At 45.0% G+C, this 26,043-nt stretch overlaps 1 protein-coding gene and 1 long non-coding RNA gene across 5 annotated transcripts in view; one reads left to right on the forward strand and one right to left on the reverse strand.

The window, feature by feature from the left end:
• The window catches only part of ZMIZ1 (zinc finger MIZ-type containing 1), a 640,668-nt gene extending 638,253 nt beyond the window's left edge, over window positions 1–2,415 (forward strand). Inside the window, exon 26 of the mRNA XM_053309136.1 lies at window positions 2,346–2,415. Coding sequence (XP_053165111.1) covers window positions 2,346–2,361 — 16 coding nt within the window. The 3' untranslated portion in view covers window positions 2,362–2,415. The remainder of the gene's footprint in view (window positions 1–2,345) is intronic.
• The window catches only part of LOC128350664 (uncharacterized), a 57,419-nt gene that overhangs the window by 23,464 nt on the left and 7,912 nt on the right, over window positions 1–26,043 (reverse strand). For 2 of the 4 annotated variants that reach the window (XR_008319366.1, XR_008319364.1), the window contains exons 2-3: window positions 7,402–7,464; window positions 2,346–2,414 (exon numbers count right to left, since the gene is read on the reverse strand). This is a non-coding gene — a long non-coding RNA (uncharacterized LOC128350664). Of the gene's footprint in view, window positions 1–2,345; window positions 2,415–7,401; window positions 7,465–9,445; window positions 9,774–26,043 lie in introns of those variants that run through there. The other 2 variants (XR_008319367.1, XR_008319365.1) reach the window with 2 other exon arrangements.

Below are 26,043 nucleotides of genomic sequence, written 5' to 3' on the forward strand. Positions count from 1 at the left end.
AGTAACCATAATCTAACAGAGTTACATGTGCTTTTCTGTACAGGTTGTGAATCAGCTGAATGTGCACTTGGCTAATAAAATAAACACATCAATCATCATTCATCATGCCTAGCATTTATGTGGTGCTTTAGGGTTCAACTCCCTTCACATGTATTCTAAGTAATCATTCCAGCCATGTATAGTAGATCAGCATTATTAACCTTATATGGAAGACATGGTGTTGAGGCTAAGTGGGTTGCCTAGGGCTATCTAGCAAGTTTACGGCTGTAATGATCAGCCATCCCTCCCCTAAAGAGTTAACTGGAAGTGAACCTTGTCCTGCCTGACAGGCTGGTGAACTCCAGGGCTCAGCCAAACAGCACACCAGGTGGGTGGGACCCAGAGAGCCATTTTTAAAATTTAAAAAGGAAGAAGAGGGTTTCTTTGTTAGAATTGAAGCTGGCTGGGTGTGTAGAAGAGGACACTGGCTATGAAGACTGGCTGCAGGAAAATGCCTCTGCAGGTCCAGGGAACCCAGGAGGGCAGGAAGCTTGAATCCTCAACCAGAGTTTGGTGAGTTCAAGAAAAGGAAGCCAGGGCTTTGGCTTTGGGAAATTAGTCTAGGGGAAAGTTTGCTTAGTCAGACTTTGCATTTCGGTTTGCAAAGACTTGCAAAGACATTTGCAGACTTTTGGTTTCTTTGTGTGTGTGCTTTGTATATTCCTGATACTGTTCTATGATTGCTTACCTGTATTGTAAGCTTTTAAGTGTGCTTTTGCATTTTCGTACATACCTGTTCTTTGCAACCAGGTAACCATGATTTTTAAAGTGTGCCCCTCCAACATCAATTGGAGTACTTTTTGAAGTATTCTTGTAACCTACTGAGTATTTTTCCTGTAACTAAAAGCTGAGAAAGCATCAGACAGAAGCAGTCTGTAGCATTTGAATAAAACTGTTTTTCTTTTTGTCCATTTCTTTTTCAAGCCTCTCTGAGTGGGTTTTTAACTCAGGAGAAAGGTGGGCCTGAAAGGGCGTTATACTCTGGTGGAAACACACCTCAGGCAGTCCGTAGCTATCAGGTTTTTTCCACCACGTGCAGGCATACATGTGGAAGATTTTTGTACTTTTCCAATAGGAAAAGAAAGAGTTTTCCATGGGAATTCCACCCCAAGTCCAGGGAGGTTCAAGCTCTGTAATAGAGAGGGGTGGTGGAGGCAGCCACTTTTGAACCTACCAAAAATACATAAAAGTTTTAGGAGAAGGCAAGTCATGCAGCTCAGCAGGGATGATTCAGCATTTCTCTCCCTCACGTGAGCTTGCTTGGAGACAAAGGCTTTAATCTGCTACAACGGCACAGAAAATATCTGAACCAGGCTGGATCTTCTAGTTCACATCTCTGTCTCTTGGCCACTGCAATACTGGCTCTCATTCTTACTTGCAATTCACACATGTCTTTGGTAATGTATCTGTACCTAAGAAACTGATGTTGCAAGAGGTCCGTAAAGAGAATGTTATCAACTATGACTGGAGGCAGGACCTAATTAACTGGACATATATTGTCATAATTTGAGAATTAGGGCCTATTGTGTGACTATTTTCAGACCTTTTACATATTTTTTACAGCTGTGTTTATTATTTTGATTTGTTGTTTTATTATTGTTTTAAAGTTCATTCACCACCCTGGCAAAGGATGATATGAAAATGTAAATAAGAAATAATTATTTATTAAATATTGCCCCCCACCCCTATAACGCCAGCTTTTCAGACTGTGGGGAAGAAAGTCAATGTTGCTTATTTACTAATGAACTAGTTTCAAAACTTAAATTAAGTGTTGCTAACTATTGATGCAAACCGTGTAACTTAAATTAAGAGTTAACATTTTGTCAATTCTAATTCTAATATGATTTGGGAGAATTTCTACAATGTCTGCTGAGAAGTGACACAGAACAGTCTGATCACTGGTGCTGGGACTAAGTTTAACAGAAGTAGTACTCTCTCAGTAGGAACAGTCAAGGTGCTGCAGCAGAATAGCGTGTGAGCAACAGTGGGCATGTTAATTCACATAAAGTAATCTGGTACTGTTCAGTGATGTAATCAATATGGATAGAGGTATGCAGGAATTTAAGTATGAGTTTGGAAACCTCATTACCTCTGATACAAAGACACACTATGTAGGGATTTGTATTTCAACTGTGGAATGTAAATTCTTGTGGTTTTGCCCTTTTCAAGCGTGCCTTGTTGGTAACTAAAATATATCTTTGCAACATATATCTGCTTCTAAACTTGATTGTCAGATTGAAAGCATGCCTACCCTAACATTCAGAGAAAAAGTCATAAATTACTGCAAGATGAAGTCAGATACTTACTATCTGGTCTAAATGATGTATGAAGAAACAGTTATGTGAAAATATACCTCTTGAGACACTTGATGATACCTAAAAAATTAAACAAATGTTAACCTTAAAAACTGGACTGCATTTAAGCACACCAAATTCAACATGAATTTATCCTTCCTCCTCCCTTCCCCACCTTCTTTGACCTATCCCATGAACCTCTCCCCACACTTTCCCCAAGTTCCTCCCTTATTTCAGTTCTGATGTTTTCTTAAAGCCTTTCACTTGTTTGTGTTTAAGAAAACACCATACAATAAAACATGAATGTTAAAATGCATAAATGTGTGTATAGATATATAGGAGATAGATATATAGGAGACTGACATCAGAGTTAAGTAGAGGGATACATAGGTTGAATGTTTCAGTATTCGCCTTCATCAGCAACTGCTGGTTTTAAAAGTAACAGTGTGACAACTTGGTGTCCGTTAAGAACGTTGTAGCGTTAAGAGTTCTGTGGCAAGTAGATAGGTGAAAATGATTGACATAGGTCATTGAGTTAAGGTGCATGCATCGTCCTCCAAACTGAAACCAAAAGGTGTTAAGAGTCTTCATCCTATACTTGTACATCTAGAAATTCCTCCTAGTGCCCAGCATTTCTGCTCTAAAGCATTGATTCACAAGGAATATTGCCAAATCAGTATGCTGGTTGAAGTGTTTTTGGTGAAGTGTTTTTGCAGCTAGTTGCTCCCCATATTTGGTGATGATAGCAGATTTGTGGTTACTTAAATGAGTGCTTAGATCTGTGGATATTTTTCCAACATATCTATCTATCTATCTATTTATTTATTATATTTTTATATCAATCAATCAAGTTTGTATGCTGCCCCAAACTTACGTCTCTGGGCAGTTTACAACTACATAAAACAAGTTATCTCTCACACACAGACACAGACACACACACCCTTAAATCAACCAAACACAGTTAAATTAAAAAGCTTGGGAGAACAGATAAGTCTTTAAGAACTTTAAAAAATAATCAGAGATGGAGAGGCTCTTATCTTAACAAGGAGTGCATTCCAGAGTCTCAGAGCAGCAACAGAGAAGGCCCATCCCTGCATGGCCACCGGACGAACAGGTGGCAACTGCAGATGGACCCCTCCAGATGATCTCAATGGGCGACAGGGATCATGAGGAAGAAGACGTTTTCTTAAATATATGACATGGATCTGATCCTCCATAGTGAGTTAACAGATATAATAATGCACAGATATTTTAGAATTTAAAGTATTTTACAACTGCTCCAACTTAGGCTTGATAAGTCTTCTTTTATGCTTGGGGGACGCAGGGAAGGAACCCAGCACATCTGGAACTGTGACTTCAGTACTTACCCACTCATAAGTAACAACCTGATTGGCTCTCTCCTGAAAGGGATTGAAGCCAATGCCCTGAAGGTATTTGGTGTTGGTAGCCTCTCCAATTGGCGGTACCAAAGCATTGCTCTCAGTTTTTGCTTTCATTCCCTGTGACTGGCAGCTTGAGTTGGTACCAGCTGTGCCAAGGTCATCCACGTCCAGGTCTTGCTCATTTGCCAAATTCTCTTTTTGTAATGCTTCATACAGCACATCAGGGTGATTCAAAATCTTACAATAGACACAGACATTATACCACCTAATATGTATATCCGACATCCAGGATGTTTGCATTCTATGAGGTAAATCACATTACTAGAAGTGCAGGTGATGTTTCATTTGATGTGGTAAATTTTATTGGTAACTATACTTCTGAATGTGGTGGACTTGCCTAAATAAACGCAGGTGATACCTCAGCTGGATTTGCAATGATGTGAACATGGAATGGCAATAGGTAGTAGGGATGTACACAAAACAGATCTTGCATTTCATTTCAATCTTGAAACAAAATGCAAAATGGCCAAAACGTTCCATCAAAACAATGGTCGAGCCAGTTGTTTCAATGAAAAAACTCAAAATGGTTTGAGTGTTTCAGCCATAGGGAACAATGGGGAAACACAACACACCCCATCGTTCTCCATCAGTAGCTCCTAGGAACACTAAAGTGGGTTGTGTGGTAGGGCATGATGGATGCTACTTACCATCCAACCCACAAAAGAAATGGGCAAGCAGGTGATTGCAACACATTTCAAACACAGTCCAGAAATGGCCAAAAAAGAATTACTGACCCAGAATTTACTGCCAGCCATAGTCCCTGTGCTACAGTAACATCGTTGGCACAAGTTGCTCTCACACACAATTAGGACTCCTTGCATTAATTCCTAGCATTGCAACAGCTGCCAGAGCAGCACCTTTACTTAGCAGCAAGCATAGCCATAAGCTCAACTAGAGCAACTTCAGCCACATTTTGACTGAGTACATCTTGCAATGCAAATTGCAGAGCAGACCAGAGCAGTGAGTGAAGCACAAGTTAGTCTCAAAGCCAGACATGGAGCTCATCACAGAAATCACCAATAAAATAAATAAATATCCCTCCCTCCCCACACTCTCTCTCACACACACACACAGACACACCCCTCTGCCACTGTCTATTTCTTGCCACAATACTATCTCATAAAACAAACCACAACTCAGGGAAAGAAGGCACCCAAGTTCTGCCTTTGATCCATGACAACACTTGATTTGTATTATAACAAGCCAGCCAAGGAGATCACAAGCCAATTGGAAGCCAATGCAAGAAAACCAATCAGCAAGGGAAAAACAGGCCTCCAAAATGGTGCTTGAAATGTTGAAACGCTTTGATCGAAATGAGGTTGTTTTGTTTCAAACTCAAAACACTCTAAATGGCCCCTTTAGAGTTTAAACGTTTCATCAAAACATTTTTCACAACCAGGTAGTTGAAGATATGCTCTTACCAATAGCTTTTGCAGGTTAGGTGGTTGGGTGAAGGGCTATCAAAGGTGGATTACTGTTGACTTCTTAAAGTTATTTAGAATTTGCAGTAATGGAGTAGCTGTCCTTGATTGCTTGGTGATAATGAGGTAAGCAGGATGTAAGTTGACCACAAATGCAATATGTTCCTCACTGAGAGTATTGGATTTAATCTTATTAATGAATGTTTCTCTTGACAGAATAGATGCCCAGTTGATGCTTTGGTTAATAATATGAATAGTACACCCACACTGTAGAAACTGTTTGATTCTTTGATTCTTGTGTGAGAAAGGATATCATAGGATCATAGGAAGCTGCCATATACCTAGTCAGACCATTGGTCCATCTAGCTCAGAATTGTCTACACAGACTGGCAGTAGCTTCTCCAAGGTTACAGGCAGGAGTCTCTCTCAGGCCTATTTGGGGATGCCAGGGAGGGAACCTGGAACCTTCTGCATGCACATGCTCTTCCCAGAGTGGCCCCATCCCCTAAGGGGAATGTTTTACAGTGCCCATGTTTCATCTCCCATTCAAATACAAAGCAGGGCAGACCTGCTTGCTACCACAAGACCAGCTCTCCTCTCATGTCATTGTTGCAGATATGCTTAATTCTTAGAGCTAGACTATAGATAATGATGTTTTTAATGTCTTGGATGACAGTATTTGTAGTTTAAATAGTGTCTATGGGTTTGCACTATAGGTCAGTTGTGATCTTCTCTTGCCTGATGATGAGGAGAACATTGAGAAAGGAATTTTTAGTTATGGTGTTACTTGCAAAGGTTACGGAGTGCTGAATGTTATTTATGTTGTTAGTGAATTTTGTGATCTTCTCTTGACTGATGATGAGGAGAACATTGAGAAAGGAATTTTTAGTTATGGTGTTACTTGCAAAGGTTACGGAGTGCTGAATGTTATTGATGTTGTTAGTGAATTTTTCAAGGCTTTATTTTCCCTCTGCCCAAATCATGAAGATGTCCTCAGTGTAACCACCATACTAAAGGTTTGCATACAGAGTTTTTTAGGATGGTTTCTTCCAGTTTGTCATGAGTAACACCAAAGTTTTAAGTTTTTGTATATATTTTTAACTGGTTTTATGTTATTGTAAGCCGCTCAGAGACGAAAGTTTGGGGCGGTGTACAAATTTGATAAACAAACAAACAAACAAACAAATAAATAAAATAAAAATATGCAGGAGCCATACAAGTACCCATAGCTATACCTTGCAGTTGTAAATAAAGGTGAAGTTGTTAGGTAAGGACCAAAGCTGCCAAGGTGATAATTATTTCAGTTGATTGTGCTTTAGTAATTCTTGTACTTGGAAAAAGTTTAAAGCACTAATGTCATGGTGTGGTAAACTGGTATAAAGGGATAAGCAACTCCAAATGTAACCAGGATGGTGGTGATGCTATATTGGCAGGGGCATAACAATGTTGGCGTGGGCCCAGAGACAAAATTTTTAAATGCCCCCATTACTGCCTTCCTCTAATTTTTTAAAAAAATATTCAAGAAAGCTCGGGCGGGTGTTGGGTGGGGGAGACATGTCTCTGCCCCCCCCCCCCCCCCGAGGCAGAGGGCCCTGAGACAACAGTCTCCCCTTGCCCTATTATAGTTACACCCCTGTATATTGGTGCTCTTTGTTTCTATCTTATCTTAAGTTACTATCATTAGTAACTTTGATGTGTGATGGAAGGTTATGTAAAGGTAAAATGTGCTATCGAGTCAGTGTCAACTCCTGGCAACCACAGAGCCCTGTGGTTGTTTTTTGTAAAATACAGGAGGGGTTTACCATTGCCATCTCCCGTGCAGTGTGAGATGATGCCTTTCAGCATCTTCCTATATCGCTGCTTCCTGATATAGATGTTATACCAGTGTGGATTCAAACCAGCAACCTCTGGCTTGATAATCAAGTCATTTCCCACTGCGCCATTAGGTGGCTTGAAGGTTATGTACAAAATGTGAGTCTATGTAAAGAGAGTTTCTTTCTGTTGCTGCGTTTCTTTATTTCAAATTAGAATAATGTGTTACCTATGAATACCTGGGGCTCAGAATATAGCAGTTTCCTCATTAACTCAGCAGTTCTTCCAGAACTACAAGTACTAATCTACACACAGCAATTAGTACCAGAAGAACTGGTTAAGACATTGTGTATCCGGATAATCAGAATATGCAATGCTATTAGTAATGTGTACCTGAAATACAGACTGCTCTCTCCTCTTCCAGCATTATAACATCTGATTCGGTGTGTGTGACAGCTAATATTAAACAAGGAGACATGTCAAAATACAGTGTATTAGTTTCTGTTATCACATTTATGTTAAATATAGATTGGAAGGGTGAAATGCAAGCAGAGCTACCTTTTAGTAAATAGTTGGCACAAAATCTCAAGGATTGGCTCTTCCATAAATGTATAACTGAGGCCTATTTTTAATCAATTTTTCATGTGAGTTTGGACAAGTTTCAAATTGTCGCTATTCGCCTGTTGCTGCTACCCAGTTTGAGCAAGATGCCCTGTAGGGAGAGCTTGTTTTGTACAGCAGGACAGAGGCTGCCCAAAACAGATTGCTATCTGAAGAGGAAAACCCAAATGGCACTTTCGCTCCCACTAATGAAAATGGAATGCTATTGTGCTGTGTTACACCTCCTGTTCTTTTTCCATGGGGCATACAGAGGGAGACTTACTAGTGGATTGTAGTATTTAACATCATGGCTGACAAAAAGGAGAACAGATATGGACCCAATTCTTAATAGGTTGTCATCTTTTATGTCTCTATGATTGTAACCATTGCTTGAAATATAGAAATTCAGCCAGCCCCTGGGCAGGGGAAGAATCCACCCTGCTTTGCATTTCCTCAAATTTCTATGCTTGCATTAGGACCTCACCAACCATCTCTCTGAATATCTGGCAAATATTTCAAAGATCATTCATGTCCCACAGGTTGGTAGTACAGCCAAATGTGACAATGCTGTCACAGAAGTTAGTCCTGGGTTTTCCTAAGTTGCTGGTTGCATCCTGCATTTTTAAAGAATGACAACACCCAAAGAGTCTAAAATGCAAATATAATCCATAGAAGTGTAAAAGGTACATGGGAGATGAGGGTTTTCCCACGTCACAGATAATTTTCATACTATAATTATTCTAAACAATTTGCTCCATGTTGACATGGGTCTTGTGAAAACAGAGCCTAAGGACTGATTTGGACACAAATTCTTGTAGGAGTAAATTGCTTCTATATTGATAACAAACTGGAAGGAAACATAGGAAGAAAAACAACACTTGGTACAGTTAATACAAATTCAGCAGCAGACTTTCTCCACAGACATTGTTGGGTAGAGTGACTGATTAGCCTTGTTTTGCATAACTGAGTTATGAGGCTGTTTCCTTCTGAGCAGTCACAGGTGCACTTGATTACCTCAGCTAATATTTTGAATGTTCTTGTTCTTTCATATGCAGTGTGTTGGGAGTTACCTAATACAAGATTTTCCAGTGACTTCAGTAATACAGCTGACAGATTCATAGTCAACAACCAAGTGCAAACATGTGGGGAAGGATTACATAAGGGATGAACTTCCACCCCCTCCTCCAGGTGCCCTATGCTTCCCAAAGGAGGGCTGTCCTACAATTGCAAGCCCCATTATAAGAAAGAATAGGACACACACAAGCAGATTCATAGAGGTTGTATGAGTGTGGAAGTAGAGTGCTGCATACATATCCTTTGTCCCTTCCACCACTCAAGCCATTCAAAAGCCATCTGGAAGAAGCTGGGACCAAACTGGACCACTAGCCTCTCCCGACCAGGTCTCCGTAATACATACCAGGTCAGCTCCTTCATCCATACTCAAGTCATGGACTACTTCAGATTCCTCTTCCAGAGGGTTACTCCATGGTAGAGCAGGTGAGAGGATGTGGTCGGGGAGGTGGGGTGGCTGTGGTCTATAAGAATACCATCTGTGTGTTCCTAAGCCTAGGGATAGATTGGGACTTCTGCTGGTGTACTGATCACCCCGCTGTCCAGTGGAGTCCCTAATTAAGCTGACAGACCTGGTTGCTGAGTTGGCTTTGGAGTCGCCCAGGTTGTTGTTGGTGGGGGACTTTAATGTTCATTTTGGGACCGGGTTGTTGGGGGCAGCTTAATGTCACGAGCTCACTCGACAGAAGATGCTGGCCAGAAATATATGACACAATAGCCAGTAGCTCAAGTTTTAGTGCTAAATAGCAAGGTTTAACAGTCTCACCAAGAATACAGGATGAGAAGCCCAAATTCCAAAGTCACAATCTCTCCGACAAAAGATCCAAGCAGATTTGACATGTTGTTTCCAGCAATTTGTTCAAGGCAGAGGCTGCCCGATCATCAACACTTCACTCCCGCCAGCTGCAATAGATTCAATCCGTCTTCTGTCTTCTCGCCAGCTGACTATACCACTGTAATTCCCTCACCTGCTGCTGACGTTTTCCCCATCTGCGTTCTCGAGATAGTGGCTGTTCAAACTCTGGCTCAGATCCTAACCCTTCTCTCCAAAGATCAACCAGCCCTACTGGCCCCTCCTGTGCCAAACACTCGCCACTCCTGTCTCAATTACCTCCCCATTCACATCACCAGCCTGCTGCTCCTCAGGCGCCTCTCCACTTTCTAGTAAGTCACCTGCCTCCCACTCCTCTCCAATGTCCTCAAGTGGGGGCATGACACTCAAGAGTTCATAGCGACCATGACGACTGTGGGCCTATCCAAATTGGTCTCTGATCTGACACATGATGCTGGTCACACACTCGATTTGGTCTTTTGCTCCGATCAGGGAGGTGTTCCATGTGTGGGGACTCCTGTCATCTCCCCTGTGTCATGGATGGATCAGCATCTGGTTATGGAAGAACTTACAGCCATGACCCACCTCTGCAGGGGTGAAGTACCTATTAGATTGGTTCGCCCAAGGAAGTTATTGGATCCAATAGGATTCTAAGAAGCCTTAGAGGGGTTTAGGGTTGGCTCTGCTAACAATTCTGTTGATGCTCTGGTACAAAGATGGAATAATGAACTTACTAAAGCAGTAGACACAATAGCTCCTAAGCGTCCTCTCCAACTTGCTTTAAAACAAGCATTGCTTTAAAGTGTCCTCTCCGACTTGCTTTAAAACAAGTGGTATTTGGATGAATTATGGGAGCTGAAGTGGCGAGGTAGATGATTAGAGTGCAAGTGGAGGAAGACTTGGTGCGAGTCTGATTGGGCACAACACAGAGCACATTTGAAGACCTATGCTCTGGCAGTACGGGCAGCAAAGAAGCTGTTCTTTTCTGCCCGCATTGCTTCCTCAAATTCACATCCAGCTGAGTTGTCTAAGGTTGTGACAACTCAGTATGTACCCCTCCCCCTTAAATCTAAACTTGGAACCAAAAGTCACTCACTGTGACGTCTTTAACAACTTTTTTGTGGATAAAATGTCTCAGATTCAAGCCAAGCTGGCTTCCACAGTTATTGCAGCGTCTACTGTTGAGGTGTTCAGCAATTCCTCTTATGGGATTAGATTGAATCACTTTCAGTTTGTGACTCCTGAGGAAGTGAACAAACTGCTTCAGAGTGTGCACCCTACAACCTGTTCTCTTGACCATTGCCCAACTTGGCTTATTGCGTCAGATAATCATATTGTCAGAGAGGGTCTGGTTAATATTATTAATGCTTCTCTGAGGGAGGGCAGGATGCCTCATCTTAAGGAGGCTATTATTAGACCACTCTTGAAGAAAGCTACGCTGGATCCCTCAGAGTTAGCTAATAACAGACCTGTTTCTAATCTTCCATGTGGTTGGGCAAGGTGATTGAGTGGTTGGTGGCCTCTCAGCTCCAAGCAGTTTTGGATGATGCAGATTATCTAAACTCATTTCAAACTGGCTTTCGTGTGGGCTATAGGGTCAAGACTGCCTTGGTCGGCCTGATGGATTATCTCCAACTGGCTTTCGACAGAGGGAGTGTGACTCTGCTGGTCCTTTTGGATCTCTTTGCGGCTTTAAATGCCATCGACCATGGTATCCTTCTGGACCGCCTGGGGGAGGTGGAATTGGGTGACACTGTCTTACAGTGGTTCTGCTTCTACCTCTCTCGCAGATTCCAGATGGTATCCCTTGGAGACTGTTGTTCCGCTAAGTGAGAACTGAAGTGTGGAGTCCCACAAGGCTCCATACTGTCTCCAATGCTTTTTAACATGTATATGAAACCGCTGGGAGAGATCATCAGGAGGTTTGGTGCTGGGTGTAATCAATATGCTGATGACACCCAGATTTACTTTTCCATGCCAACCTCATCAAGAAATGGCATATCTTCCCTAAATGCCTGCCTGGAGGCAGTAATGGGCTGGATGAGGGATAACAAACTGAGGTTGAATCCTAATAAGATGGAGGTACTGACTGTGGGGGGTCAGGCCCCGAGAGATGGTTTAAATCTGCCTGTTCTGGATGGCGTTACACTCCGCCTGAAAGATCAGGTACGTAGCTTGGGAGTGCTCCTGAACCCAAAGTTCTCCCTGGTTTCTCAGGTGGAGGCAGTGGCAAGGAGCTCTTTTTATTAGCTTCGGCTGATACGTCAGCTACGTCCATTTCTAGAGGTGAATGACCTTAAAACAGTGGTACATATGCTGGTAACCTCCAGGCTTGACTACTGTAATGTGCTCTATGTGGGGCTGCCTTTGTACGTAGTCTGGAAACTACAATTGGTACAGAATGCGGCAGCCAGATCGGTCTCTGGGACAACACAAAGGGACCACATAACACCGGTTCTAAAAGAACTGCACTGGCTGTCAATATGTTTCCGGGTGAAATACAAAGTGCTGGTTATTGCCTAAAAAGCCCTTAATGGCTTGGGTCCAGGCTATTTGAGAGGGCGTCTCTTTTGTCATAATCCCTGCCACCTGTTACGATCTTCTGGAGAGGTCCAGTTACAGTTGCCAAAGGCTCGTTTGGTGGCGACCCAGGACCAGGCTTTTTCTGTGGCTGCCCCGGGGCTTTTGAATAAGCTTCCTGCTGAAATAAGAGCATCTCTTTCTCTGTTTGTTTTCAGGAAGAACCTCAAGACCATCCGTTTTCTCAGGCTTTTAATTAGAATTAATTTTAATAATTTTAAAAAACTTGTTTTAATATTATTCTATTGTTTTTATTGTCATGTATTTTAATTTGTGACTTTTAAATGTTTTAAATATTGTACACCACCTAGAGATATACATATCAGGTGGTATAAAAATATGATAAATCAATGAACGAACGAATGAACAGCACAAGCCGTTAGAACACTGAGAGTGTGTGGGTGATTGTACAGGAAATTCTGTAAAATCTATAGACAGAAGTGTGCCTACTTATGTGACATGTCATACTCTCTCAATAACTGCAAATCCCACCCAGACTTCCTGCTGGCATTTCTTTTGCACAGACAAGAGGAGCCAAGGGTGTGTCAGGCATCTGGCAGCAGAAGAAAGGGGCAAACACCATCATAATGAGAGACATGAAGATCTAAGGGCTTATGGGAGCTGACAGCATTTAAAAGCCGCAGAGCACATGTGGACAGGTGAGTTAGGGCTCTGGGCTCTGGAGTGCATAGAAAAACTGATACAAAGACAGAGAGCAGTATCTATTGTAGTTGTCACTAATGTACAATTAATCTACATACTGCCATAACTATAGCTACTGGCTATAATTAAAAATCAGACAGACAGCTACATAAGCAGCTTAAAAAAAGAGGTGGGTGGGGCGGCTAAAAGAAGCTAAAGGACACCAATACATCCTCAATTTTTTCAAAACAAACAGGAGAAAAGAGGGACCCATGTTACAAGTTTAAACCAGACCCAAAGAAATTATCCTTCGGTGTTGGAGGAGACTAGTACAGAGAGTATGTGAGCTCAAGTCCTGATCCCAATTTCACTCCCAAGAAACAAGCTAAACTGCATGGATACTTCAGTGCCACTCAATTCCTTTTTGCTGGTGGGAACAGCACATGTGTGAGAGAGAAAACAGTTTGCCACTTGCAGCAGCAATACAATAGCGAACATTGGGATGGGGTGGCCTGCCAGCACACCAGGCCCTGGATCTCTAGGTTCAAAGTGAACTCAGACCACAGCAAAAACATGAGCAAATAAGTTACAAGAGGAGCTATCATGTCCCTAGTTAGGCATTCAAAACGATTCACTTACATGCATTGTTCAAAATGTGTGCATTATTCCTCTTCTTTATTACAGCCACAGGCCAGCAAAAAGGGTCACAGTTAATAATAAAAGATAATACATCAAAAACAGAACTAGTCCATTTGCTGTCAAAGACCACTGCAGTCTAGAAGTTAAAAAGCAAAACTTAGCAACATTATAGGTGACCTGATACTTTTGATCAATCGTCACATCTTTTGTTTGATCAGCTATCCTTCGGCACACACTTCTTGTATACATACAAAACCTACGTCTTTTGTCTATCCAAACACTGTGTTTCCTTGTATTAATGTGGTTGCATCTCTGGAGGTATGTAGACTATATGTACCTACACCTAAACTTGGGTGTCCCTGGCACCTGTCATTGACCTACTAACCCAGATAATAATTCTAACATTTATTAAAAATTGCCTTATAGCCTGATTGCTTTGTGGGTTAGGTGGTAGGTAGGTAGGGTCATGCCCTAACACCCAACCCACTTTGGTGTCCCTGGGACCTACCCATGGGGAACAATAGGGTGATTCGAGTTCCCCATTGTTCCCTATGGGTGAAACAAGCATAACACACACAATTCACAATCCTGCCTAGCCAAAAACAAAAAACAACATGGCAGAACAGAAGCACACAGTTCCTCTCAACACAGAAAAGAACAACACATTTTGCTGAACACACAGCAGCACCCTTAGCAGCTGGCAAGCATAGCCATAGACGCTCAACTACAGCAACGTCTTCAGCCATATTTTGACTGAGTGAATACACCTGGCAATGCAGAATGCAGGTTGCAGACTGCAAAACAGACCAGAGCAGAAGCACAAATGACTCTCAAGGCCAGACATAGAGCTTATTTTATTTATTTATTTAACATATTTTTATACCGCCCCAAACTCACGTCTCTGGGTGGTTCACAAGATGATTAAAAAAAAAAAACGTAAACCATTAGTTAAAAATAAAAACAAGCAATTTAAAACAACAATTTAAAATTTTTAAACAATATTCTAAAAACAACATTAAAGCAATCAAAAACAATACCAGTTAAAAGCCTGGGTGAACAGATGTGCCTTTAAAGACTTTTTAAAAATTGTCAGAGATGGGGAGGCTCTTATTTCACTAGGGAGCGCATTCCAAAGCCTCGGGGCAGCAACGGAGAAAGCCCGTCCCTGAGTAGCCACCAGACAAGCTGGTGGCAAATGCAGATGGACCTCTCCTGATGATCTCAATGGGTGGTGGGGTTCATGACAAAGAAGACATGCTTTTAAATACCCAGGGACCAAGCTGTTTAGGGCTTTATAGGTTATGACCAGCACCTTTTATTTTGCCCGGAAACATATTGGCAGCCAGTGTAACTCCTTCAATGAGTAATATGGTCTCTCTGAGATGCCCCAGAGACCAGCCTGGCTGCCGCATTCTGAACCAACTGTAGTTTCCGGACTACGTACATGGGCAGCCCCACATAGAGTGCATTGCAGTAATCCAGACTGGAGGTTACCAGCAGATGGACCACTGTTTTGAGGTTGTCTATCTCAAGAAATGGGGGCAGCTGGTGTACCAGCCGAAGCTGATAGAAGGCACCTCTGGCCACTGCCTCAACCTGGGACACCAGGGAGAGACTTAGGTCCAGAAGCACTCCTAGACTGCATACCTGTTCCTTCTGGGGAAGTGTGACCCTATCCAGAACAGGCAGATCAAGATCGTGTCTCAAGTTTCAACCCTGCACAATGAGTACCTCCATCTTATCTGGATTCAGTCTCAGTTTGTTATTCCTCATCCAGCCCATTACCGACTCTACGCAGGCATTTAGGGAGGTTATGCCCTCTCCTGATGATGCTGATATGGAGAAATAGATTTGGGTGTCATCAGCATACTGATAGCACCCTGCACCAAATCTCCTGATGATCTCTCCCAGTGGTTTCATGTAGATGTTAAACAACATCGGAGACAATACGGAGCCCTGAGGGACACCATACAAAAGTTCACATTTTGAAGAACAACAGTCTCCAAGGGATACCATCTGGAACCTGCCCGAGAGGTAGGAATGGAAGCACTGCAGAGCAGTGCCTCTCACTCCTAACCCCCTTAGATGCTCCAGAAGGATACTATCGTCGATAGTATCGAAAGCCACCAAGAGGTCCAAAAGGACCAACAGAGTCACACTTCTTCTATCAGTTCCCAGTTGGAGATCATCCATCAGGCCGACCAAGGCAGTCTCCACCTCATAGCCAGTCCGGAAGCCAGTTTGAAATGGGTCTAGATAATCCGTTTCCTCCAAGACTTTCTGGAGCTGGGAGGCCACCACCCTCTCAATTACCTTGCCAGCCACAGAAGGTTGGAGCTTATCTTTTAGCATAAGAAGAAATCTTATTTCTTCTCTTCTTCTCCAGAGTAAGTGTACATCCCAGACTGTTTCTGGATGTCACACCATGGCCTCAGGTTGGTGCTGGACCCTGGCTGACAGCTCTGCAGTGAAGTACATGCTGGTGTCAGGCACTGATGTACAACAGGTACAGGGAGGGCACCACCCGCCTGCTGAAGGTGGTGCATGAGGAGATGATGTAATTGGGGGCAAGCAGTCAGAGCAGCCACCAGAAGCCAGCATTCTCCACCACCCAGAATAGCTGGTAGTCCAAAGTGATCATCTCCCCAATAGCCCAGGTGATGAGATGAGGATCTGAGCAACCAGACCACTTGCCCACTGACTGCACCCACCACACAGGCAATGTCCCCTGCTTGGGAGCAGGAGCCGGTGCCTAGTCACTATCCAAGGATACACCAGGCCTATTGCTGCCAGGAGGAGCAGGGGCCCCCAGATGATGCCATCACAGTTGCTGCAACATCCCCATCGTCTCAAGATGCTTAGAGTCTTTTCCTCTGTGTCCTGCAGTGGATGCAGACAGCATGGGGTGGGTGACCATGGCGGAGCTTAAAGTGGTACCACAGCATGCTGCTCTCTGTCTGGGACTGCATTGGTGGTGCTGGTACTGGGGCTGCTGGTTTGTTTTGGGAGCCGCCGCCGCCACCACCGCCACCACCACCCCCTATCCAGGGCCAAGAAGGCCCAGGAACAACCAGTATGACTTCCTCTTGTTTTTCCTCACAAGCACCAACAGGGATTGGGAAGGATGGAGAGAGTAATCTGGCTGGGCTAGCAGCTGACAATGCTCCCTCCTTTGCTAACATGGGAAGATGTTAGATGCACCCCAGTTATTGAGAAAAAACAAAAAAGGAATAAAATTCCAAGCAGCACCCAGTTAAAAGCCTGGGGGCTGCTGGTACAATTTAAATAAAATTATGGGGGAAATAACAGCATCCCAGTTATTAGGGGGGGGGTGGCTACAAGCAATGAGAGAGAAAAGAAACCAAAGAAACAAATTCCAAACAGCACCCAGTTAAGCTAGTGGGCTCCTGGTACTATTTTAAAATAATTAGCAGGATCAGGGGGACAGCACACACAGCAACCCAGTTAGTAAAGCCACTGGGGGTGGGGGTGGCTAAGAATAATAAAATAAAACTAGCTGGGCTGGGTGCAGAACAACTGCGCCTCTAATTCCCCCTGCCCGCTGCTGCTGCTTTCTCTCCCGTACCACCCGCTGCCACTTCCCCCCACCCACCATTTACTCCCTCTGCCCACCGCCGTTTTGTTTCCTGCCTCACCTCTGGCAGTGCCGCTTTCCTCTTCCCCTGCTGGCAGCTTGCTCATGAACTCTTGCGAGAGCTGCCACACATGGGATTAACAACAGGTACACATAAGAGAAATATAGAGAGAGATTCTAAGCAGCACCCAGTTAAAGCCACCGGTGCTGCTGGTACACACACACATGGGGGTGGGGAATTAAAAGGATTTTTTTTTTCAATAGAGAGAGTCAGATAAGCCTCTGTCTCTCTCTCCACTCATAGGGGCCAGGCAAGCAGGCAGGCCCAGACCAGCACCACCACTCTGCTCTCAGTGCTGTTGCTCTCTCCGATGATCCTCTCCTGAGGCACAACAAGCAATGGCTCTCTCTGCCTCCAAGCAGCCCCTTAAATACATTTTTAAACTCCCTCCTTTGGCCTCCCCCCTCCCTGATCCCTCCCCCCAGCTAATGGGGGCACAGATGCCCATGCCAACACTTGATTTGACTGACAACAAGCCAATCAAGAAGCAAGGAGATCTCAAGACAATCGGAAGCCAATGACAGAAAACCAAGCATCAACTGAAAAACAGAGAGACAAATGGTGACTGTAACATGAATTGATTCATGATGAATTGGGGCAATTTGATTTGTCCTTGAATCAGATGGCACTTAATCAATCAATCCATCCATCCATAGCACACATGCATCTCAATAGTGCCTGTGCTGCATTATTCACGATGTTGGTCAATATTCAAATATCTCAGCACCAAGTTCCTGCAAAAGAAAAAAGAAAGAAAAAGGGACATTGGTCTTACCCGGAGTCCTTTCCCCCCAGAGCTGGAGCTCATCATTCTGGGATGATGCACTGAACATGCTCAAGACAGGATGGAAATTAAGCAGTTCTACTTCCTCTCGCCAGGTGGTGCCAACCCCAGTTTCGGGACCGATGTGAAAGACAAGATATTCATCAGGTTGGCTCTGCTGAGAGATGGATAACTTGAAAGAAGAAAAAACATCAGACATAACAGAAGGCTAACAAATGCCAATGGAAGGGGGGAAGAAGTCAGGAAAAAACAGAAGGGAGAAAATAACTATAAACCCTGGAGTCTGCCTCCTCCCAAAAACAACCAGACCACCCACAAAAAAGCTATATACACCTCGCACAGCAGTGTCGGTAGACGAGGCATCCAGTGAGGACCTGATGAACTCCAGCTCCGGGGGGAAAGACCCTTCACGGATAAGACCAATGTCCCTTTCCCCCTGGCTGGAGCTCATCAGTCTGGGACTTGCCCAAGCAGTAACCCTCCAATATGGGTGGGCATGGATGTCAAACGACCTGCTGTAAGACCCTTCGACCAAAGGTCACTTGAGCCGTAGCAAAGGAGGGCACCTTGTAATGGTGAATAAAGGGGGTAGCAGAGCTCCATGTAGCGGCCTTACAGCCAATGGAATTTGTGTCGCAAAGGCAGCAGAGGTAGCAGTGCTGCGTGTAGAATGGGCCAAGATGTCCACTGGAGGTGCCAGATTCTACGACTCATAGGCCAAACAAATATAAGCTCTAATCCAAGCTCTAGTTGCCTGGGAGGACTTAGAAGCCTTCAGACAGAGACTGTGTGAAGAGTAGGAGACGAATAGGCCATCCAACTTCTGTAGCTCTTTGGTATGGCGGACATAGAAATGGAAGGCGTGCTGGACATCCAACTTGTGCCACAGGCACTCTCTCGGATGACTCTGATTCTGACAGAAAAATGGCAAAATGAGGTCTTGTGAGCAATGAAACATGGTATTGACTTTCAGCAGGAAGGTGGGGTCCAGGCGGAGGATAACCCCCTCAGGTTAGAAAATGCAGAAATCCTTGTGAACTGAGAGGACCCCCAACTCTTGACACCCTCCATGCCAATGTGATGGCCACCAAGAACAGAGTCTTGTATGACAAGATCTTCAGAGGGATTGAACTTAGTGGCTCGAAGGGAGGAGAAGTTCAACACCTTATTGAAGTTCCAAGTCGGGAAACAAGGCACCGGTGGAGGAGCCGGATTAGATGCTCCTTTTAGGAAGCGGGAGATATGCAGATATAAGGACTGTGTGCCTGGATCTGAGATGTCCAAGACTGAGAGAGAAGCTCTGGGTGAAGAGGTAGATGCCACGGAGGGGATACTGACAGATTGATCAGATTGACAAGCTATGCCCATCAAGGCCAGTGGGGAGTGATGAGTATGACCTCTGCTCGTTCTAGATGTAGCTTCTGAATAACCCTGGTGATGATCAGGATCAGAAGGAAAGCATATAGGAGACCAGGTGGCCAGGGGACCAAGAGAGCGTCTACGGCCTCTGACTGGGTAATCAGAAACCTCAGTAGGAACCTGGGGACCTGGGCGTTGCTCCGGGATGCAAACAGGTCCACCAGGGGGTCGTCCATCCGTTTGGTGATCTGTTGAAACACTTGAGGATGCAACCTCCATTCTGAAGGATCGACCGCCTGACAGCTCAGCCAATCCGCCTGCGTGTTGTCTTCTCCACTGAGGTGCACCACTATGATGGAGAGGATGTGGCATTCGGCCCAGGCAAACAGAAGATCGGATTCCCTCATTAGCCCTTTGGAGCAAGAGCCCCACTGGCTGTTGATGTGGGCTTGGGCAGTGGTGTTGTCCGTCTGAATCAATACATGTCTGCCCCAGACCAGCTTCTGGAAATGGAGGAGAGAGAGCTTGACCACCCTGAGTTCCAAGTGGTTGATGCTCCACCTGCTTTCCGAGGCAATCCAGGCTCCTTGCGCTGAGCGATTCCACAGACCGCTCCCCAGTCCAAGAGCCTGGCATCCATTGTGATCAGGATCCGCTGGAGCTCCATGAAGGCCAGGCCAACATCCAGGGCCAGGGAGAGCCACCATAGGAACGATCGCTTGACCTGAGGAGTTAGAGGCATGGGCCAGTGCATCACAGCCATTATGTCATCCTGGAAGGGACAAAAGAGCCATTGCAAGAGCTGAGAATGCCACCTGGCCCAGGGCACACAGTCCATAGTGGCCACCACCATCAGACTCAGTACATGGGCCAACAACATCAGATCCACAGAGTCCGAGTCTGGAGCAGAGGCGAGAGAGTGTCTGAAATCTTCACTTTCCTCTCTGGAAGGAGGAATAAAAATACAAGAGCGGTATGGAAAATCACTCCCAGATGCTGCAGGGACTGGGACAGGTGGAGATGACTCTTGTCTTGGTTGACAATGAATTTGTGGTCACTCAGGCACTGCAGAGTGAGATGGATGTGCTTCTGGGCCCTCTGAAAAGACTATGCTCTGATCAGCAGATCATCCAAATATGGATGAATACAAACCCCCTGCAGGCAAAGATGAGCTGTGAGAGCCGCCATGACCTTTGTGAAGACTCGAGGCACTGCGGCCAGACCAAACGGAAGAGCCCTGTATTGAAAATGAAGGTTGTTGTAACAAAAGTGGAGGAATTTCTTGTGGTCCGGGAGGATGGGGACATGGAGGTAGGCTTTGCAAAGATCCACAGAGGCCAGGAAATCCGTGAGAAGTACTGCCTGCTTGATGGAATGTGGGGAGTTGATCTGAAATTTTCGCTGTTTGATAAAGCGGTTGAGGCGTTTCAGATTCAGGACCGCTCTCCAGGACCCATCTTTCTTTGGCACCAGGAACAGAAGTGAGTAGATGCCTGAACATCTTGAAGTCTAAGGCATGGGTTCGATCGCCTGAATCTGAAATAGGTGGAGAATGACCTCTGTCATCTTGAGATGCTTTTCTGGTTTCCAAGAACAGGGGGTAACAAAAAAGGTCATGAGGAAGAAGTGTCAGATCCAGTGAATAGCCCTTGGTGACCGTGTTCAGCACCCACTGATCCTGGGTGGTGGACAGCCAGGTGAGGGCGAACCATTGCAGTCTGCCCCCTATAGGCTGGGCGTCATTGTCTCCTGTTGAACTGGGGGTTTGAGCTGGGAGCTCGGTTCCCCTGGGACCTGAAGGAGCCTCTGCCTCATGCCCTCCACTGGAATCTACCTGCACCTCTGAAGGAGGACTGTCTGGATTCCCCATAACGAAAGGATGGTTGTGGTTGATATTGTCTTTGGCCACGAAAGATGCCCGATGGGTAACAGGAGCCCTTATGAAACTCTCTCCTGGTGGAGGGCATCACCTTCTTTTTATCCTTGGTCTCCACTGGGACTAGATCAAGGGAGGGGCCAAAGAGATTAGAACCAACAAAGGCAGAGTTCGTGAGTGCAAGTTTTGATTTAGAGTTCACTTGCCACCCTTTAAGCCAAAGGGACCTACGGAGAACAACCCTGAGGCCAGAGCCCTAGATGTATACAATCAAGGCTTGAATCTGCCATGAAGGCAGCTGCCTTGGCTAACTTATTGATGCCTTGTCTTAGCTTAGAATTGCCTGGGGGAATCAGTGGAACCAACTGCTTATCCCACAGTATAGAGGCTCTAGCGAATATAGAATTGGCCCCAGCCACCCTGATCCCAGTGGTGGATGCCTCATGAGCCTTTTTTTAAAAGAGCATCACACTTTTTGTCCTCAGTGGAGTGGAGTTGTTCCTGACTTTCAATGTTCAGGAGGGTACCTGAAATCATTTGGACCACTGGCGGATCCACCTTGGGAGTAGCCAACATACCGTGACTTCGGGAGTAAGATTTGGGGACAGGTCACATCCACAGGCACAACATCCTTAATTGCCCTCTTAGCTTTGGACAATAAAATATCAAAATCAGAAGAATTAAATAGGTGTGCTGAAATAGGTGTTTCTGGCTTCCCCCTCCTCCTTATCCGAGTTCTCCTGAGGTGAGATATGGGATTCATGCTCAGAACTTGAGGAAGGTTGCACCAGGGGAGCAGGGTTAGGCACGGCAGGGTGAAGAGAGGGAGGGGGAGGGAAGACGGAAGGATTGGCTGGTTGGGAAGGGGCAGGGGGAGGATTCCTAGGGCCCTTAGGGACCTTGGCAGGTCTAATCGGGAGGTCAGAATCAGAGGAAGGAAGAGTTCTGCACCGTTTGTGCCTACGCCTGGGAGGCTGAGGAAGAAAACACCCCCTCTCCGACAAGGGAATAGCTGCCCTCCCCAGACTGGAGGTGATGAGGAGGGGGGCCTGAAAGGCCTGGCCTCACCAGAAGGATTCACAGTAGGGGGCGGAGGGGGGCTGTAGCAGGGCTACCAGAGCTTGATCGGCAGAAAGGCGCAATAAAATGGGAAGGCACTCTTTAGTGAAAAAATCTTTAAGCCATAAGGACACATTGGGCAGAAAAATAGCGGGACTGGGACCCACTGGGGGCGGGGAGATTACCTGCCCCCCCCCCGGCCCCAGACAGCTTCACTGGAACGACCTCTGCGTGATCCTCAGTGCCCCGAGAGTCTCCACTGTGTACCGGGCACTTATCCAATGGGGGGGCAGTGTGGACCAGCCAGATGACCCTCTGCCACCACAACTGGGGAAGTGCTAATGGGTGCTTGATCGTCCTTCCCCTTCTTTTGCCCCTTCTTATACGACTTTGAATGCCGGCAAACAGCTCGAATGAGAACGTGTTCGCTAAGCCGGACGGATTCAGCCAGCCTCTTGACTTCCTTGGCTTTTACGCCATTCCCCTCTTTTGCATGTTTGATGTGCATCAGTGACTGAGCGCAGGGAAAGGATAGGCATCGTGGCAGAAGCCGCCGCCTGAGCGGGTAAGGCTGTCTCCGCTGCTGTCAAGGTGCCGGCAATAGGCTAGGAGCCCTCAGCCACAAGATCGGGAACAACAGATCCCTCAGAGAGGGAGCCCTGAAGTAGCTCCTCTGCGTGAGCTACCTCCATGAGTCAGCCAAAAAAGGCCCAGCAAGGGGCCCGAGCAACAAACAAACAGTAAAAACAAAAGCAAAAAACGCCAATCAGCCAAATCAGAAATAAAGAAAGAATTTGGAGTTATCGATGGTAAATTACAGAAATACTATAGGCAGAGTCCTTCGCGCCCTTACACAATGGGTGATAAGGAGCAGGGAGAAGGAAACGCTAAGCCTAAAGGCCAATTTCAGTAGAGCCAAACACAAGCGTGTGAGCCTTGAGCAAGACAGGGTCGAAACTGGGGTTGGCACCACCTGGTGAGAAGAAGTACAACCGCTTAATTTCCATCCTGTCTTGAGCATGCTCAGTGCATCATCCCAGACTGATGAGCACCAGGCAGGGGGAAAAAGCCATACACCAGTTACATGTCCATGCAGATGTCAAAACCTTGTATTTTAACTACATGTTTCACCATTCATATATATGTGTATATAAACATAATGTGGCAGCAATGCCTCTAGGCAAACAGCCGATATTGCAAAGTTTTGATGAGAGCCTATTATTCACAGTATGTAATGTGATCAAGGCTAAAGTGAAAACACCAGGACTGGGAGAAGATCTTGTGAACAGGAACTAAATTATTAGACAAAGTGTGTAGAAAGCACACTAAAGAAAACATCCTCTGCAATGAAGATGTCAGGAGCCTATCTGGAATCAGTCCTGACTCCTTGAACATCCCACCAGAGAAAGGGGACTCCTCATCAGATGAGGAGCCATTCCCAAGCAGTTCCATGGAGGATCATCCCACTCCCACATGGCCAGACAGCCCCGATGAGTCACAGAGACCCGATGTCAACTCCAAGGAGTTCATAGAATCAGAACCAGATCCAGAAGTGCAGTCACTTATGGATACCTCAGCTCCTTCCAGAACCCTAGAGGACCCTGGCTCTGCTCGAGGAAGACACAGAGACTCAAGACACACACCTCAATGGGGCTCCCCAGCCTCCACCAACTGACCATACTCCTCAAGGGAGGCCTCACCCAGCCCTCCAACCTGCAGGTGCCAGTGCAATTGTGAAGAGGATTTCCAGCAACACGTTCAGGCAGGAATTTTGTTCAAATCGGTTAGGCAGGCCACGCCTCTTGTGCCTTAAACGTTCATGTGTCCACCATCTTGGATTGTGGTGGATGATATCATCACAAATTATGCCAGTGAGATGTCCCCGTGTGTCACTCACTACAAGTGTACCTAATTTGGTTCAATGAGGTTAGACTGTCCACAAGTTGCCCACCTGTGCCTCAAATGTTCACGCATCCACCATCTTGGACTGGGGTAATGACATCATCAGAAACTATGCCATTGGGGCATCCCTATGTGTCCCTACAGCTGTAGAAAATTTGGTTCACATCGGTTAGGTGGTTAAAAGTTAGCCCACCTGGGCCTCAAATGTTCATGCATCCGCATCTTGCCTTGAAGTGTATTACATCATCACAGACTACGCCATTTAGGTGTCCCTACAGCTGTAGCAAATTTGGTTCATATTGGTATAGTCATTGCAAAGTTGTTAGTGGGGGGCACACACACGGACACACAAAATGCCAGGTGATCTCATAATCCTGCTGGAAAGTAGGCTAAAAATGCCAGTGTTAAAGTGCAGCCATTCCAGAAGTACACAGCATTTCCACTTCGAATATAAAAGTAAAAAGCAGTTTAGAGTTGAATGAATGAGTAAATAAATAAATATCAGTTTTCACAAGTCTCCATCTTGCCTATGTCTAGACATAGGTATTCAGAGACTGCTTATCGAATTAAAGCCAGTCTCCTCTAAATTATCCCAGAATACTGAGATAACTCAGTCTCCAGTCACTTATCAAATCTTGGCCTCAGGCTTAATTTCTATGAATACTTATGAGGTGCAGTTTTACTCTTGGATATTCATTTACATTGGGCTTCATACAAGTTATCTACAATCAATGTTGAACCTACCCAAAGCACCTTGGAAATAGCTAATAAGAATCAGATAAATAATATGATTGGTCAAATGGCTGCTGATGACATAATATACAATGACCTAATAGGGGTTTGAGGAACACAGTGGCACATGTGCATAATGTCAACATTGTAACCAAAGGTGGCGCTTAAAAGAGTGTAAGGAACCAGTACTGGAGAACAGTGGGACTGCATTACACTTAATTGCTATAAATGGACAATCATTTAATAAGTGGCTAGGGATTTTAACAAGAGAGTCGTACTGTCCCTCAATAGATGGATATATCTTTGGGATATAATTGCCATCAGTTTGGGAAGGTGACTCCTTCCAACTAACAGAAGGAAGACAGAGATACAGTTTGGATCAAATTTTGCAATTTGTGTTGAGAGAGAGGCAGGCAGGGTGGAGAGTTTTAACTGGAGTTGGTTAGAACTGAGGTCCACACTGGAATTGGCTGCAGTGTTCCCTCTAACAGGAATTTCCAGATGTTGTTGACTACAACTCCCAGAATCCCCAGCTGCAAAGGCTTTTTTCTTGGGGATTCTGGGAGTTGTAGTTAACAATATCTTGGACTTGGAATCCCCTGTTAGAGGGAACACTGGTTGGCTGAAACAGTTGCTCTCTGGGAATCTAGCAGGAAGATCAGCAGTTGTGCTGTCAGCCTTAGAAGTCTCTGCTTGTACATTTGTAAATACAACCAGTGTTATAATGAAAAAGCAGATACCACATAAAACAGATATTGCAAATGAATAGGCCTTGTACCCCCCAGCCATTAAAAATAACCCCCCTAAACCCTGTAGTGCTGCCCCTAGAACTTCAAATTGTTCAGTTCAATGTGTAATAGTATCCATGGCCATCCATCTCCTTGGGAATAGGGCTCCCTGTGGTTCTCTTCTGACATATTTTGCTACTTCAGGCTGATGCAAAGCGGTACTAGTAAAGTTTCACTCACTCTCTATGTACATGTTACATGTAATTTCCGAGTACTCTGAATCTGATGATTGGGCAACACAGCAGCTGGGGAAGGTGAGCAGACAGGTGATAGCAGCTCCATAACTGGGAAAGCTTGTCTGGCTCCTCCTTAGAACAGAACAGTTACAGCAATCACAGTTTTGGGCTAGCCGTGAAGCAACATTCCCTTCCCTAATTTCAACAGAGGCTGGGTAGCAGCCATCTTACCAATGTGTGGGTAAGCTCCGTGTATGAATAAATCTTTGCTGCATGTGTTTGTTTTCAGAGTTTGCAGGACTGGGGTCTACGTCAACAGGAGCAAAAGGATGATGACAA

The sequence above is a fragment of the Hemicordylus capensis genome, chromosome 3 (assembly GCF_027244095.1).
Source record: "Hemicordylus capensis ecotype Gifberg chromosome 3, rHemCap1.1.pri, whole genome shotgun sequence".
Lineage (NCBI taxonomy): Eukaryota > Metazoa > Chordata > Lepidosauria > Squamata > Cordylidae > Hemicordylus > Hemicordylus capensis.